Raw genomic sequence first — 16881 nt, 5'->3', positions numbered from 1 at the left:
CTTCTTTAGATGGAGTAGGTCCTCACAGGTGCACAACATTTTGAAGGATGAATGCTTTCAGGCATCAGAGCTGAGGCCTGATCAAGCCACTGGTGGATGGAAAATAAAAATGCATTTTTTTCAGGTAAATAGAATTTCTTTTCATAAAGACACAGTTTAGGGAAATGCTACCAATTCTCTCCCACCCCCAACCACCACTGGTGACTTTTTTTTTAAGCTATAAGCAAACAGACAAAAAGCAATAGAGATTCTCAATACTACCTGTAAAAGCAGCAGAGAATCCTGTGGCACCTTATAGACTAACAGACATTTTGGTGCGTGAGCTTTCATGAGTGAATACCCACTTCGTCAGACGTAGGTACTGGAAATTTCCAGGGGTAGGTATATATATCCTAGCAAGCAAGCTAGAGATAACGAGGTTAGTTCAATCAGGGAGGATGGGGCCCTGTTCTAGCAGTAGAGGTGTGAAAACCAAGGGAGGAAACTGGTTCTATAATGGCAAGCCATCACAGTCTTTTGTTTAGCCAGAGCTGATGGTGTCAAATTGCAGAGAACTTGAGCTCAGCACCTATGGACTTTAAGGTGGGCCATCCTTGCAGCAAAAAGAATTCAGGACCAGACTTCAAGAGGAAACTGCTGAGTTCAGTTCATCTGCAAATTTGACACCCATCAGCCTCTGGGACTAAACAAAGACTGTGAATGGCCCTTCATTACAGAACCAGTTTCTTCCTCCCTTGGTTTTCACACCTCTTATGCTAGACAGGGCCCATCCTCCCTGATTGAACTAACCTCGTAGCTTGCTTGCTAGCATATATATACCTACCCCTGGAAATTTCCACTACCTGCGTCTGAAGAAGTGGGTATTCACTCACGAAAGCTCACGCTCCAAAACGTCTGTTAGTTTATAAGGTGCCACAGGATTCTCTGCTGCTTTTACAGATCCAGACTAACACGGCTACCCCTCTGATACTCAATACTACCTCTTTATCATCCATCATTTTATCTCTAATGTTGGCAGTGTTAGCACAGACACTACAGAATAAAGGTCAAATGTACATATAAGGTCTTTATTTTGCCAGAGAGCTAACAGTTTTTGGAATTGTGGGAATACTGGAAGAATCTACATTATTGGAATTCAATAAATTAATAGAAGAATTATTTGGACTCCAGCAAGTCTTTTGAGATGCAAGCAGGATTAGCTGGTTAATAGGGGAGATTCTTACTAGTATGCCTAGTTTTAATAAAACTGCTGAATTTGGGAATGAGATGGCATTAACTCTAGGATATTTTGGTGGTGAGTCTAGAACCATCCTCTAGAACACTGTGCAACAGTCGTACCGTATGTCCGTTGAGGGGAAGATGTGCCTGTTTTTGTATAGTAAACAGTGGATGCATGTGTCTATTCATATACTATTTAACCATATTTGACATCCTAATATGTGGCCCACACTGGTATTCTTTGGTGAAGAAAATTTCAGTGGGAGCTTATTGTGTGTAAGGAATAATGAATTTGACTCATTAAGAGTGTTACCAAATTATAGGAGTGTATAGTAATGGTTTTAGTTAGTTATTACTAGGCTAAAAAGTCTTTCATGATATCTAAAAAGACTTGTTCATTAATTATATCTTGTTACCCTGTCTCAATTATTTTTCCAAAGCAAACCTGTTACTTATCTCTCACATCATAAGGTATGTATTCCGGACTTCTCTCTGTCCCTGAGGCAATAGTTCTGAACAGTAAATTAGGAGTTAACGAATGTTGTTTGTGTGCCTTCCCTCCTCTGCACACTTCCATTAACTTTGGCAGAAAAGTCAGAGACACTAACCCTTTCAGTGCACTGCCAAGACAGTTCAGTAAGGGTGTGGTTCTGTGACATGCCGTACTCCCGAACTGAATTGGAAGGTGTTCAGCATCTTCCAGGAGATGCTCATTGTAACAAGTCAATGTATGCTCACTCACTGTGACAGTGACATAACCTTTTGTAATTCCTTCAAAGCGAATTGTCTGTGGCTCAAGAAGCTTGTTAGATTTTTGTGCTAAAATTTTTAGCTTTTCTATCTCTGATTCTCTGAACTAGTGATCCTTCTAAAGAACTGTGAGGTATGTTGCATTTTCCTAACAGTCCTGAGCATGGATTTGTTAAGTCTTCCAGGGCTATTTGAGCTGACTCTTTCACTAGCTCACTTGACTTTGCATGATAAGGGCTTGATGCAGTGTGCTTGAGAGAGAATAGTAGTTATTGGAAGGTGCTAAAAACCAGTCCCCTCCTTTGTCAAAGGCTTTGAGATGAGCTACCCTGACCTGTACACTGGATGATTCTATTTGTGTTTTTTATTAGTTGTCTGAATTAGATTGGCATGGCTGTTTTTCACTGAGAGCATTTTTGGTTTTTGTAAAGGGAACATATAACAGCAGACACTGAGGCCAGTGGGTACTGACCTCTGCTGTGTGACCTTATGTACACACTTATGTGATACTGACTCATGTGATGAACTTTGACCCAAGTGTGGCAATGAATATTGGTGTCTTACTATCACTGCTATGTATCATGTCTTTGACACTCAGCACCTCCCATGCGTGGGTCAACTGACCTCATGAAACTCTTGTTGCAACTTATAATTTCTCCTTGAATCTCACTAAGGCATGTCTACACTACAATCTCAAACTGATGTGTGTGTGTCCTTGTTGCCAAGAAGGCTAACCACATATTGGGCTCCATTAGTAGGAACATTGCCAGCAGATGGAGGAAAGTGATTATTCCCCTCTATTTGGCACTGGTGAGGCCATATCTGGAGTATTGCATCCAGTTTTGGGCCACCCACTAAGAAAGGATGTGGACAAATTGGAGAGAGTCCAGCAGAGGGCAATGAAAATGATCAGGGGTCTGTGGCACATGATTTATGAGGAGAGGCTGAGGAAACTGGGCTTGTTTAGTCTGCAGAAGATATGAGGTTGGGGGAGGATTTGATAGCCGCCTGCAACTACCTGAAGGGGGGTTCCAAAGAGGATGGAGCTCGGCTGTTCTCAGTGTTCGCGGATGACAGAACAAGGAGCAATGGTCTCAAGTTGCAATGGGGGAGGTCTCGGTTGGATATTAGGAAACACTATTTCACTAGGAGGGCAGTGAAGCACTGGAATGGGTTACCTAGGGAGGTGGTCGAATCTCCATCCTTAGAAGTTTTTAAGGTCAGGCTTGACAAAGCCCTGGCTGGGATGATTTAGTTGGTGTTGGTCCTACTTTGAGCAGTGGGTTGGACTAGATGACCTCCTGAGGTCTCTTCAAAGCCTAATCTTCTATGATTCTATGACTTACAGCCACGGCATTAATTACTGTGGTGGCTGATGTTCACAGTACCCTCCTCCTGTCAGTGGTGCTCATTCTCGCTAGGAGCACTTCCACCGACTGAAGAGGGACAGTGTGGGGGATTGAGGGCCAGGGCTCTCAGCTCCGTGCAGTTCTCCACCGGGAGCCCATCTCCCTCCCGCAGAGAGTTCTCGCCTCCCCACTCCCATCCAAGCTTTGATCTTGCCTCCGGGGGGGATGATCTGCACCTGAAGTCCAGTTGGCTGCCATGCTTCCAGTGGGGAGTCAGCATCCTGGTGGGCAGCAGGGCTCCCAGTGGGGAGCCCAAGCCGGGAGCAGAGGCCTGGCTGGGAGCCAGAAGCCAGCTTTCTTGCTGGGATCCATGAAATAGACAAGAATGATCACCAGTATAAGGAACGCAGTGTCTACAGACATAAGTCTTACGCTTCTTGTAAAGGTGGTTTTATAATGTCAGCAATAAAGGGGAGTTACATTGGTGGGAGGAGCATTTCAGTGTGTTCACCTCCACTGTTTTGTTGTTGAAAGCTGACTTTTGTTGACAAAACTGTAGCATAGACAAGGCCTTAAGTGTGTATGAGTCTCTTATAATGTAGTCCAATGTTTCCCAAACTTGGGACGCTGCTTGTGTAGGGAAAGCCTCGGGCAGGCCAGGCTGGTTTGTGTACCTGCTGCGTCCACAGATCCGGCTGATCACGGCTTCCACTGCTCTAGGCCAATGGGAGCTGCTGAAAGTGGCGTGGGCCGAGGGACGTACTGGCCACCGCTTTCAGCAGCTCCCATTGGCCTGAAGCAATGAGAGCCGTGATCGGCCGGACCTGTGGACGCGGCAGGTACACAAACCAGCCCGGCCTGCCAGGGGCTTTCCCTACACAAGCAGCGTCCCAAGTTTGAGAAACACTGATGGAGTCTATTGCCACTGATATAAATCCATTAATTGATAAAATCATTTTGTGTTGAATGAGGTCTAAATTATTCTGGCCATGCTATCAGGAGTGGTTGTGCTAATGCATTCCAAAATTGATTTTATATTTATTTATATCTCATAACTATAAAATGCCATTCCAACTGAACTAAAGCAGGGAATGTACAGCTCTCTCATTGATAAAGACAGCATGCATTGGTTACCATCATAGACACAACTGTTTAGTTGACAGTGTAATATATTGGATTAAATTCAGTATGGCACACTTGCAGAGACGTACTCCAACCTGGCATCACAGTGATCTTATAAAATCATTCTATTGCAATTCATTTCCACTGGCGTAATAAAGCTCAGAGGTGCCATCATGTCTGACTCGCAATATTCAGCTATTGCATTTTCACGCTGTGCTACTTTGTTCTGAGATTAGCCTTTATAACAAAGATAGTCACAATTACAGGTGTTGTAGAACTCCCATCTCCTTGCTCTGGGGAATGCAGCCCTGTGTGCATAAAGCAACCTCTCAATGCCATTTACAAAGGTGCCATTCCCATTTCTCTGTTTAATAACACACTTCTCCTGAGATTCCTACAAGCTGTGAGTTCTCAGTACACTATTACCAACCTTATGTGCTCGAAAATCGTGAGTCAAACCCCAAAATATCACAATGAGACTAAAAATCTAGTTTCTTTTGATGTGCTTTCTGATTTTTGACACATTAGGGTCATGTTTTTAAAACTTTTCTTCACAACTGCAGAGCCTAGAAACTTTGTTTTTTAAATGAAAGACAGGATTTTCATGAAACACATGATTCCAGGAGCTGGGGCTTTAAGACAAACTCCAAATATGCCAAGAGTCACAATAATATCCTGAGAGTTAGCAACACCTTAAACAAAATGTGTCATTCTCTGCTGATCAATTATTTTGTAAATATGGCACTTTCCTCTGCAACTCGTTTCCTTTCTTCATTTGCGCAAAGTCATAGCTGCTGACTCTAGTGAGTAAAGTCTATTTTTATAGCTGTTAGCATTGTGGAGTCAACATAGCTTATTGAGAAGGGCCTAGAGTTTATTCCTTCTTGAGATCATCAACAGAATTGTTTACTCACCAGTTCCAGTGAGGTACAGCTGTGCAGGCCTGCTGACTGCAGTGAGGTTTCACAAGTGTCACTGAAGGCATAATTTTCAAATAGTGGGATTGTTCAGCATAACAGCCAGTATAATTTAACCCAAAAGCAACAATTTAAGAGTTTGATGATGTCTGGAGAAGAAAAGAACCCAGCTTGACTTTCAGGCCAGACCAACTTTTTACTTGTTTGAGTTTGGTGTTTAATAAAACCTGAACACCACAATCCCTTTTTAGAGTCACTTTTCAGAACAGAACTGCACGTGAAGCTATTTCCTCCTCTGAATTTCATGGTGAGTCCTGTCTCTCCAGCATCAGTCTTTTTAGGCTATAGGATTTCAGGGAGGGACTGTCTTTGTCTATGGGCTTTGTACAGCACCTACCATATGGACATATTTTAAGTATATTTCAAATTGAATGAATTACTCACCATTCAAAAAAAAATATCTATTTAAGGTATTGATGTGGTCCCTGTTATCTGAGCATCTCACAATCTGTAATGTAGTTACCTTCACAACACTCTGTGAGTTAGGGAAGTACCCTTATCCCCAATTTTACAGCTGAGAAATCAAAGCAAAGAGAGTGAGTGATTTACCCAGGGTCGTACAAAAAATCAGTAGCAGAGCAGAGAACTGGACCTATGTCTCCCAAAATCCTGCCCAATATTACATAGGGATACAGGGGATGAGGCAGGTAAATAGCCTTTTCCTTCTCAGAGCACAGCTGCAGGGAAAGATTCCCACCAAATGGTCAAGAGAGAAATCCCACCAAGTGGGGAGAAATCAAATCAGTCTACTCTGCCCACCAATTCTTCTTGATTTATCAGCAACAAACAGGGATCCTGGCAACCTGTGAAATGAAGATGAACCATCAGGATCAGTGAACCAATTAGAGAGGCTCAGCAGCTGATCTTGGGCCCTATAACAGAATTGTAAACATCCTGCAGACTGCAGCTCTAATTACTGTAAAAGCTTTGCAGCCCATTGTTTGTAAATCTAATTGCAATGCTCTTGGTTTTGTCCACGCGTCAACGATTTGCTTTTATATAATTTTAGCATTTTTCTCTATTTGCTCTTCCCCTCCTCCAGTGTTTAATCTGCAATTAGAATGGTCTCTGAAGCAAGAAACAGGCCTTCTGCTTTCCCTGAAGTATCTCTGTATAAAAGCTTACAAGATTTCAGGGAGGGGAAGGCTCTAAATAAGATGAAAGCAGGCTGCGGGGAGAGAATGAAATCATATTCCTTATGTACAGAGGTGTACGCCATCCCCTCAGAAACTCATGCAGTGCCACTTTAGATTTTGATGAACTTCTGGATAATTTGGCTTCTCTGGTTTTGAGGATAGTGATTTTTTTTTTTATAGGTCCCTGCTAAGGCTGCCGGAGTTAAGCCTTTGTCAGCATTTATGTTATAAATCCTGTTCTTTAGAGGCTTATAACTCAGCTGTGAAAATTGGCTCTGGCTTGAAAGTTGGAATTAAAGTTCTCATCTTGGAAGACAGCTATTTTTTTTTTAATTTGTTTCCAGAATCTCATCAAAAGTGTCTCAGCCCTTTATGATGCTGGAGAAGGATAGCAAAATACAATATTTTGCACTTCTATTGCATCTTTTCTCTCAAAGGCGTCCAAAGCTCTGACCAATATAAATGTACACATAACACCACTAAAATGCAGCCACCTCTGGATGTGGAAGCCAGCCAGCCCACAGCACAGTGGTGTGGGGAGAGGAGATTTTGGCCCAGGATACTGGGGCAGACCCCACCTTACCCTATCCTTATGAAAACTAACACTGGATCTTCCATGTTCATGTAGATTGTGCCCATGTGACCTCAGTTAAGGTCTATTTCAATAGATGCTCATGTAGAAAACTACACAGAAGTCAATTTGTCTACCTTGGAAGGATGAAGAGCTGAGTCATTCCTTTGAGGATCTGAATTTGTGACTCCAGCAAGCCTGGAGATTGAAAACTAGCTATGCTATAAATGGCTGGAAACAGCCCCTCAGTTAGAAATACCTGTTTGCAGTTTCAGCTTGTTTTTCTTCGGCATTAGCAGAATTCCTGCCTACAACTTTAAAATCTAAGGCTAGCCTGGCTGAGTAGTGGCAGCATGGCCATGCTTGGGCTTTGAGTCTGTCCCACATTTCCCACAATGGCAGGAGCCAGGAGCGCTGTATGTGTGTGTGTATGCTCAGTCTTCAGGAGATGGGACTGTTTTGATTTGTTCCCTGGGCCCTAAGATCTCCTCTTCCACAGCCAATTCTGACTGGCTATGGTGAGGCCAGGGGCAAGAATGCTGGAGAGGGAATAAGTGGGATGGGGGGAATCTCGGAGCATCAGCTTGACATCAAATCAGTTTCTTAAAGGGACGGGGGTTAAAATTGACCTGCTCTTCCTTATCAGTGGTTCCCCTTTGCAGTCCTTAACGGCTGGATTAATTCCATCTGATATTTCTCACTTAAAATACTGAAAATCCTCCTGCTGCACAGCTTACTGTTAGACCCAATGACCAAACCAGTCCATGTGCACTGTCATCGTAATCATGCAAGAGCTTCCATCTGCCCTATAAACAACCCTGATAACCTCCAGTATATTACCGTATAATCACCAAGCCACACACAATTTGGTGCCTAGTAAATTACCACAATCTCCATGCCATTTATGCCTCAGTTGGCCTATGAAACCTGACAGTGAAAGAATAGGAAGCCTCAGTTAGTTTTTGCTGGAATCCTTCTGCCCAGTTCAAGCATGCTGTCCCATGCTGCTCAGGTAGAAAGATCGTTGTTATGATTTCAGGCAGTGAGGGTAGAGAAGTAAAGCAGGAAATGTGTGGAGCAGGGGAACCTTGCAGCTCAAAGAGGGATTTGGGGGATTCCTTATAAAGAATAACTTTACTCTACAAAGTGACTGTAAAAATGGTGCCTTTTTACTCAACAGATCTGCTCCCTGCACATGTATGAAGAGCTAAGTCTGCTGACTTTAGTGGGGGGAAAATTGTCTTTATTAATTTGTCCTAAAGTTAGCCCAAAACAGCTCTGGGAGTGTGAGATTATTCTTTTCTGGTTTACACATTATCAGCAGAATTATTAACATCTGTGATAGGGCCACTTGTGCAACTCCATTATCTCCAAGTTATGTCCTCAGTTATGCCTGTGCAAGCTTGCTGTAGTTATAAGGTAGCACAGATGTAGATGTATTTGGCCTACAGAACCTTTACTGCTGGTGATGCTGCATGAACCAGAAAGCTCACAGCATGACTCTGCAGCGCTGGCAAATTAGGAAAAACATCTTTTTAACTGTAAACTAAGCACACATGATCTGCAAGTCATTCAGGCACTATACATGTGGAACTGCATGATGCTATTTTTGCACAGTCTCTTTCCAGAATGGAATGGCATATTACTTTCTGACCACAACTGACTGTAGGCACAGTTTTTAAAAACTGCTTAATTTTATACCTGCTGTCAACTGAGGTCACAGTTTTGCAGGCCCAAGTGTTAAAACTTGACCATCTAAGTACTTAATTTTTCAGCAAGGTTCTTACAAATCGGACAGACAGACATCAAAATTCTCTCACTTGGGACCACTGTGGAGTGCAGATGGGAAAACTGGAGATCAGACTGAGTTGCCTTTGAAAGCAGGGCTTTCATATCCCAGCTGAAACCAACCAACCAAGAATATAGTGCTGAGGCTGAAACTTCATCCTTGCATCATCCAATTGTGCCCAGTTACTGCTTCAGACTCTACAGTGGGCCAGTTGGTGCTCCCACTGAAGCTGGTGGAAAAGCTTCCATTGACTTCATGGGGCTTTGGCTTAGGCACAGTAGGCTCAATTGTTCCTTGTCGGGAGTGATGCATATCACTGCATCTCTTGAAAAATCTGCTCTCGTGCATCCATACGGAAGGGCAGCTGTTGACTTTCCAAGACATTCAGGCCAGGTCTACACTATAAACTTACATGGGTATAACTGTGTCGCTCAGGGGTGTGAAAAATTCACACCCCTGAGCAACACAGTTCTACTGACCTAACCCCTAGCATAGACAGCACTATGTCAACCAGAGGGCTTCTGCCATTAATATGGCTAGCGTCTCATGTGGAGGTGGGCTAACTCTACTGATGGGAGAAGCGTCTTCACTGTAGTGCTATAGTGGCACAACTGAACTGTTGCATCTTTTTAAGTATAGAGCTTCCCTCGGTGATGCGTGTTGCTCAATGCTGAGCCCCACTGAACTTCTTGAGCTGACTTTTCAATGGTCAGATTTGACACTTTTTTTTGGAGGGGGAGGGGGGAGGTTGGCCAGATTTGACATTTGCGGGAGCTTGGGAGTACTCGGCACGTCTGAAAATCAAGCTACTTACCTGTGCTGTAATGCTTAGACATAACCGGGTGAATGCCTGCTTGTGTAGGGGAAATCGTAAAAGCTCTAAAACATAGGTGTTCAACCTGGGGCTATGAACAGGTCCAGGAGGGTCGTTGCTACTCTTCCTTTCTGAATGAATTAGAAGGGGTCCTGAAACTTCTGCTTTCGTGACATGGAGAGACAATATGAAAAAGATTGAGAATCACTGATCTGAAACAACTACTGCCCTCAGAGAGGCCCAGGGCTGGGTAGAGCATGGACATTGAACTATATTTTGACAGGTAAAACTGATCCATGCTGTACCTATGCTGTGGGTAAATGAAGGACTTCAATCTGTCGGAATGTCAATACATCACGTTGCATCAGCATGAAGTTCACTTATAAAAATATAGACCATAGTTTTCAAAAGTAACAGTTGAGCAGTGGTCTGTCTGCCCAAGAGCCAGTGCTGACTGGGGATACCATACTTATACTTGTTTGTTCACTAGTACAGCAGAGTAGGATTTGATCCTTAGCTTGAATCAGGGCTGGTGCTTCCATTAGGCGACTCTAGGCAATCGCCTAAACCTCCAAGATTCGGGGGGCGGCATTTTGTACGGTCCCCATGGATTCCGCTCCTGTTGCGCCGCCGAAGAAGGATCCTCTGCCGACGTGCCATGGACAACAGTGGCAGGCAATTGAGCTACCGCTGAGATTTTGGCAATGACTGCTGCTGTCGCCTGCGGCATTTTGGTGGAGGGTCCTTCTTCGGCAGTGCGACAGGAGCACAACCAGAAGCTCCCGCGTGCCCTGTAGGGAGTGTGCAAAATGCCTGTCTTGCCCCCGAATTCTGCTTAGGGCACCAGAAACCCTGGTGCCACTCCTGGCTTGAATGTCAGATCCCTGGTTGTTTTCTTTCTGCCTCTTTTACCATCACCAGTGATAAAGATACTGTCATCAGAACTCAGCTGACGCTTTTGTCGATGCATGATGCAGAGTAAAATCCAGCTCACTCTTCCAAAATTGTGTTCTGCAGCACTAACAGTAACATCCTGGTTTCATCAGTTAAGTCAGGAAATCTGACTCAAAACCATGTTAATAAGAATGTGCCATTTTTACATAGCAACTGGATTTTTGAGGAGACTATATACACAAATAATCAAATCTGAAGAGGAATTTGTTTTACACTAGAGCAAACTTGGAACATAATTTCTTTTACAAAAAGTAATTGACTGACCTAAGTATTGTCTGTATTTGTGCTCGATTGAAAATTCCACCCCTCCACATCCTACAGTGATGTCATAATCCTGCATTCATGACCTAATAGTCTCTTTTTATGGAAATAACTATGATGTCATACGTCACTGCAATAAATAAACAGTAGTAAAGAAATGTTGTGTTGGAAGGAGCAAGCTCCTGGGAGGAAGCAGGAGCTAATGATTAAAGCAGAGGACTAGGAGTTAGATTAGATTCCATCCAGGTTTTTGTACCATGCCCATCACCTTGGTATCTGAGCACCATCATGTGGTTCATTAAGTGATGTGACTAACATCTGACATATGTGGTGCTTTCCTTTTTTCTTACCAGAATGAAAATGTGTGTGTTACTTTTTAAAATCAAATTCAAAAAGTATGTGTCACGCTGGCTGGAATGGTGCAGGACCATGCCTGGGTGACTGCCAACCTCAGGACAGACTGTCAAAAGCAGGGAAGACACCCCAAACTAGTTGTATGTTCTCTAATTATATTTCACGAACCAAGTGACAAATGTGAACTCCTGAAGCACTCTAACAGTCTTACAATGGAGTCACAGTTTTCTTGGGCACTTCAGTCTATCTTGCTACTCGGGGGGAGGAAGGGTGGCTGAGTGGGGGAGCAGGGACACATGGGGATGGAGGAGAAGGAGTGGTTGATTGGGGGTGCAGGGACACGGGAATGGGGTGGAGGGGGTGGCTGAGTGGGGATGCAGGAAAGCATGGTGGTCGGGGAGAGAGAGGCAGCTGAGTAGGGGTTCAGGGACACATGGAAACAGGGGAAGGAGGATGCAGGGACAATTGGGGATGGGGGCAGATGTGCCTGATTGAATGGGAGAGGCTAGGGGTCAGCCAGGGTCTACACAGGTGAGGCTCCCAGACTCCCTAATAATTTCTCCTTCCCCTCCCCCCCCCANCCCCTAGCCTCTCCCATTCAATCAGGCACATCTGCCCCCATCCCCAATTGTCCCTGCATCCTCCTTCCCCGTGTTCCATAGTTCTCCTCACACTCAACAACCCTCCGGGTTTGCTCCTGCTCACCAATTACTTCTATTTCCTTCAGCTCCTCTGACTCCCCCAAGCTTTTCCACTGCTTCTGAGGGATGCTTGAAATATGTTTCTGTATTTGAGTAATAATTCATTTAAACTACAAATTCTTTATTAATATGCCTAATAAGGAATCTATTTGTCAAAAAAAACATTTCTAGAATCTTTTTTGGTCATCTATATTGTTACAGACATATTGCTGACAGGTATTTGGAAATAAATTACCAAAATTGAAAGTGGCATGATTATATTGGCAAATAAAATATGCAGAATTCTAAAATATTGTGTACAGAATTTTTAATTCTTTGGTGCAGAATTCTCCCAGGAGGAGGAGTTGTTTTAATCTGTCAGCACTGAATGCCTTTCAGGGCTCATGTAGGTTGACCCTGGGGATCCCTGCTTTAGTTTCCTAACTCCAGTCCTTGAGAGTCCAAACAGCAAAAGGATGAAGCATTTTCATGCCAGAATTCAAGCTAATGGGAGAGCTTCCTTGCACGCACCTTCCCAGGTGTGAGAGGGCTATTAACCCAGTCTTTGTATGGTGATGTTTCACAATGGCCCACTTAGTTTTGATAATCGTCCTTGATGGGCAGGTGAACCACTCCTCCTGCTTGGGTTCACAAGTTCAGAGCAGGCATTTTTACAGTTATAAAGCAAAAGTTACATACTACCTTATAGCATGGGATACAGACATTACAAGTAAAATTATGCACACAGCAACTTACAAGCATTTTATATTGCCTAAAGACTGAACACATCTTACAAGTCTAACACCTGTCTTAAACAATATTAACATACATGTGAGCTGGTCTCATTTCCAGCTCTGACTGTGTCAGTGCTCAGCCAACGACTGCAGCCTTGGCAAAAGCTGGCATCTGGTCTACTAGTGTCACAACATGTATGTTGTGCCATCAGGGTTCTTATGTTCCCTGCTCTGCTACTAGCTTGCTGTAGGATGTTCGGTGAGTCATGTAACTTCTTTGCCTCAGCATCTGTATTTGTAAAATGGAATAAGAGATACTTTGTAAGAAGCTTTGAGACCACTGGATGAGAAATGCTACCTGAGTGTAAAATATTACTCTTAATGCACACACATCTTCAAGAATTAGCAAACCCTGTAAGAAAAATGATGGTAAAATTAGTGCATGGTGAAAGGATTTATAGTTAATCTTAATATGGTTTACATTTTTGCCCTTGTATGAAAAGTCCCTCAAGGCATGATGGCAACTTATACAGCTGTGTGATTGTAGTTCTCTGCCTAATGTCAGTGTATGTTGTTTCAGGGTATTTCTGTGAGCAGTGCACGGAAGGAGCCAAGTACTCGGACGCAGTGATATCTCCTAATTTAGACACCACTAAAATTATGAGAGTTCCCCATGCCATGTCGATGTCAGACTGCATAGCGGCTTGCTGCGATCTTTCGGGTTGTGACTTATCCTGGATGTTTGAACGGCGCTGCTACATTGTGAACTGCCAGCATAAAGTAAATTGTGAACCCAAGAAAATTGAAACAGTGAAGTCTTACCTTACGTTTGTACTTAGGCCTTCTCAGAGGCCAGGTGCATTGCTAGGGTATGGACAGGTGCTGCCAAATATGGCTCACTCTGCGGGATTACAGAGTGAGCCCTCTGAGGAAGTGAGTCACCTGAAGGAGCTGTCTCTGCTGAGTAAAGATCACAGCTTTGAGGAGATACCTGAATACACTGATGACTACAGGGACTTGGAACAGGACCCCTTTCAGCTGAGCATCAAGCACAAACAGAAGGAGAGCACGGATTACATGGACTGGGGCCTAATGGTGGCCAGTCAAAATGGCTTCAACTCTACAGTAGCTGATACCGAAGAAGACCATGAGGATTTGGCTGAAAAGCAGAGGGAAGGCAGTAGGCTGGAAAATCTCGTGATTAAAAGTGGGTCCCATTCAAACTCTGTTCCTATTGAACACACCAAGGAGAAGCTGCCATCTCTCGCTGAGATGACACCATTCTCAGTGGAGTCCACTGAAAGCAAAGCAGCTAGACAGCCACCTGTCCAAGCCAGTGACAACCTTGGGAAAGAGGTAGGGCTGCCTCAAGATCCCAGAAGTAGTAGTGAAGTGTGCACCATAATGTTCTGCTTTGTAGGCCCTTTTCAAATCAAAATAAATTAGTATAGTAGCCCCAGAGGAAATCAGTGTTTCATTGACCACTGCTGTCACATGACAGTATAAGAACAGAGTGTGCTCCTTGCAAACAAACAGCCTTTCTCCTGCCTAGCGTAATTGCAATGCAATGCAACTTAGGTCAAGGGAAGACACTCAGATAGCTACCAGACAGTAAGGAGTAAAGCATCTGATAGTTGGGTATGGGGATCCCAGTTTAAACTTTCAGACTTGTGTACTTGGATCTGGGTTACAATGTGTCTGTATGCTATTCTGGCTTTCTTGCCTTCAAAATGCATCATCCTTTAACAGCAACATGCATTCTAATGTGCCCTAAGGCAATGCTGTCTAGGGGAGTATGCACAGGGTAGGGACTCAGAAATTCCTGCGTCTGAATCCAGGCCGTGGCACTGCGTCAGTGTGTGGCCTTGACCAAGTTATTTCAAGTCCTGGCTTCTGTTCAATAAAATAAGTCAGTGTAATGGGTATACTAATACTTTCCTATGTCCTTGGTGTGTTGTGGTGATTTATTAGTAGTTGTGTAGTGCTTTGAATATGTAAAGCACCATATAAATATTAAGTATTAACGGACGTTACATAGTTACAGAAACACTGCTTTTAACCTTAGAAGGTTGGTCAGTGTTCAGGTATTTATCAGTAGATAAGGATCGTTATCCATAAAATGGACATACCCCCTACCCTGAAAAGCTTAGTCTTAATTTAAGACTAGACACAAGTGAATGTGACAAACTGTTTGTTAATAGCCATATCCTTGCATTCTGCATGTGGAAACTCCTGTTGAGGTTGAAAGCAGTTTCTTAAAAATATGATGGGAGAATGCGGGCCTTCATTGGTAATGGTTTTACTTCATGTTCAGGATATTCCAATGACACACGTCGCTGGGCTCAGTTTATGCATTATAAATAATGTATTTCTGAATAGGAAAAATGATTTATTCATAATAATTGTACCCTTACTGTTTCCCTTATAGGTTCTAATGCCTTCCCATAATCCTCCTTCAGACAACCTGGAATCTACCCAAGCTATTGCAGAGAGAACTCAAATCCCAACAACAGCCCCTTGGAGTCTGACACAAGATGGGATTACACCACTTCCAGCTAGTTCTGTCATCTCTCAGGCCACTGTCACACAGCAGCTCCCATCTCCCACCACTGCTGCCAAAGCAGGTAACTTTTTTCTTCAAGGACGAGCTATTAAAAATAAAATGAGAACTGTCGACTCCTCCTAAGGCAAATAGCCCTACTCTGGTGCCCAGACAGTGCTGACACTGAGTGCCATGTTAGTGGCTCCAGTCATTTCTGATTACCAACTTCAGTGGGGCAGTGCAGGTTTTATACCAAAACATAGCTTATCAGCACTTTAAGTTGGTGACACAGGTTGCATGAAGAAAAACCGTGAAAGCCAGAGTTCATTGGTTTATCTTTGGCAATGGATAGTATGGAAATGCTTAGAAGGCGCTCTCAGTTGAGCAGCACTGGTTGTGAAATGAGCCTCCAGAGGCGAGCAGGCTAATTTAGCGTCTCACTGCAAGCCTGGCCCCGTTTGATAAAACTTTCTTACTTTGGGTATATCTACACTGCACTCTGAGCCAGGTCCTGGGAGACCCAGACTTGTGGACTGTGTTTCCAAGCCCACACTTCAGGTCCACACTGCATTGTAAGCCTGGGCTTACAGTTGCTGGAACCGGCTCTCACAGCCAGAGTATCACATCCATACTGCACTACTCAGACCTTCTGACTCGGGAATGTGGCTCGAGCTGCATTCCATGCTGCAAAATGACAGGCTTGGACCCAAGCCACAACAGTACTTGGGCTCTAACCCACCCCCCCAGCAGTGCCCTATGTCTGCTGACCTGAGTGAGATTGGTTTGCTTGTGGGCAGCAGTGGGGCTTGGACTCAGATGTGAGTTAGAGCCCAAGCTTAGTTTACAATATAGACATTTACTCCCTACCTGCTATGGAGATGACGATGATAATGTCAGTGTGCAAACATATTTCCAAAAGTCAGTGTTTTGCTCGACTGTTAGAGGGCAAAACTTGAATTCAGCATGGAGGAGAATGGGAAGAAGGGGAAAGCCTGAATGTGTGCTGTTTGCTCCACTCTGCTCATGGGAGTGCCTGGCAGAAGAGCCTTGCACATCTCAGTGGAGCCATCAGAGCAGGGATTTTTGGAGAATTTCTCTTTTGAGCCAAGAGTAGCCAGCCTGGACCCAAACATGCAGGAACGCAGGACCCTGAAGCACGTGTCAGTCCCCCCTACCATGACAAAGGGAAAAAAGCTACAAAGGGGCCCCCTGAGCAATGAGATGAGCCCCATATCACAAAGTGTGTGGCTTCAACCACAGGCCAGGCAGCTTTTTCCGTGCTCCCTCTTGCCTCTCCTCAGTAGCATCCAAGAGAGGGAGAGGGCTGAAGAAGACTTAAAATGGGACTTGGGAGAAGTCAAGGGGCAGGTAGCACTGAACCTCCCTCCTGCTAGTGTTTCCTCAGAGCTGCATCTTTACTTCATCCTTTTAAGATTAATCAAGTGCTGCCATAGAACCACAATGTGGTTCTTAACGCACTGACTCTGCATCACTTTGAACCCCTCAGGAAGGTATCCCTGTATTTCCTCTCCACCAAGGATGCTTTCCTGATGGACATCACCTCCACCAAGAGAGTGTCAGAGTCTGGGGCTTCACCTATTGAGAAGCAATATAGCACATTCTACAATGA

The 16881-nt window shown here is 44.0% G+C and overlaps 1 protein-coding gene across 4 annotated transcripts in view; it reads left to right on the top strand.

The window, feature by feature from the left end:
* The window catches only part of KIAA0319 (KIAA0319 ortholog), a 93704-nt gene that overhangs the window by 21833 nt on the left and 54990 nt on the right, over window positions 1–16881 (top strand). For all 4 annotated transcript variants that reach the window (XM_032799545.2, XM_032799544.2, XM_032799543.2 and 1 more), the window contains exons 3-4: window positions 13290–14065; window positions 15138–15333. In XM_032799545.2, coding sequence (XP_032655436.1) covers window positions 13290–14065; window positions 15138–15333 — 972 coding nt within the window. The remainder of the gene's footprint in view (window positions 1–13289; window positions 14066–15137; window positions 15334–16881) is intronic.

The sequence above is a fragment of the Chelonoidis abingdonii genome, chromosome 2 (assembly GCF_003597395.2).
Source record: "Chelonoidis abingdonii isolate Lonesome George chromosome 2, CheloAbing_2.0, whole genome shotgun sequence".
NCBI classification, from domain to species: Eukaryota; Metazoa; Chordata; order Testudines; family Testudinidae; genus Chelonoidis; species Chelonoidis abingdonii.
This window is presented reverse-complemented; position numbering and strand designations above follow the sequence as displayed.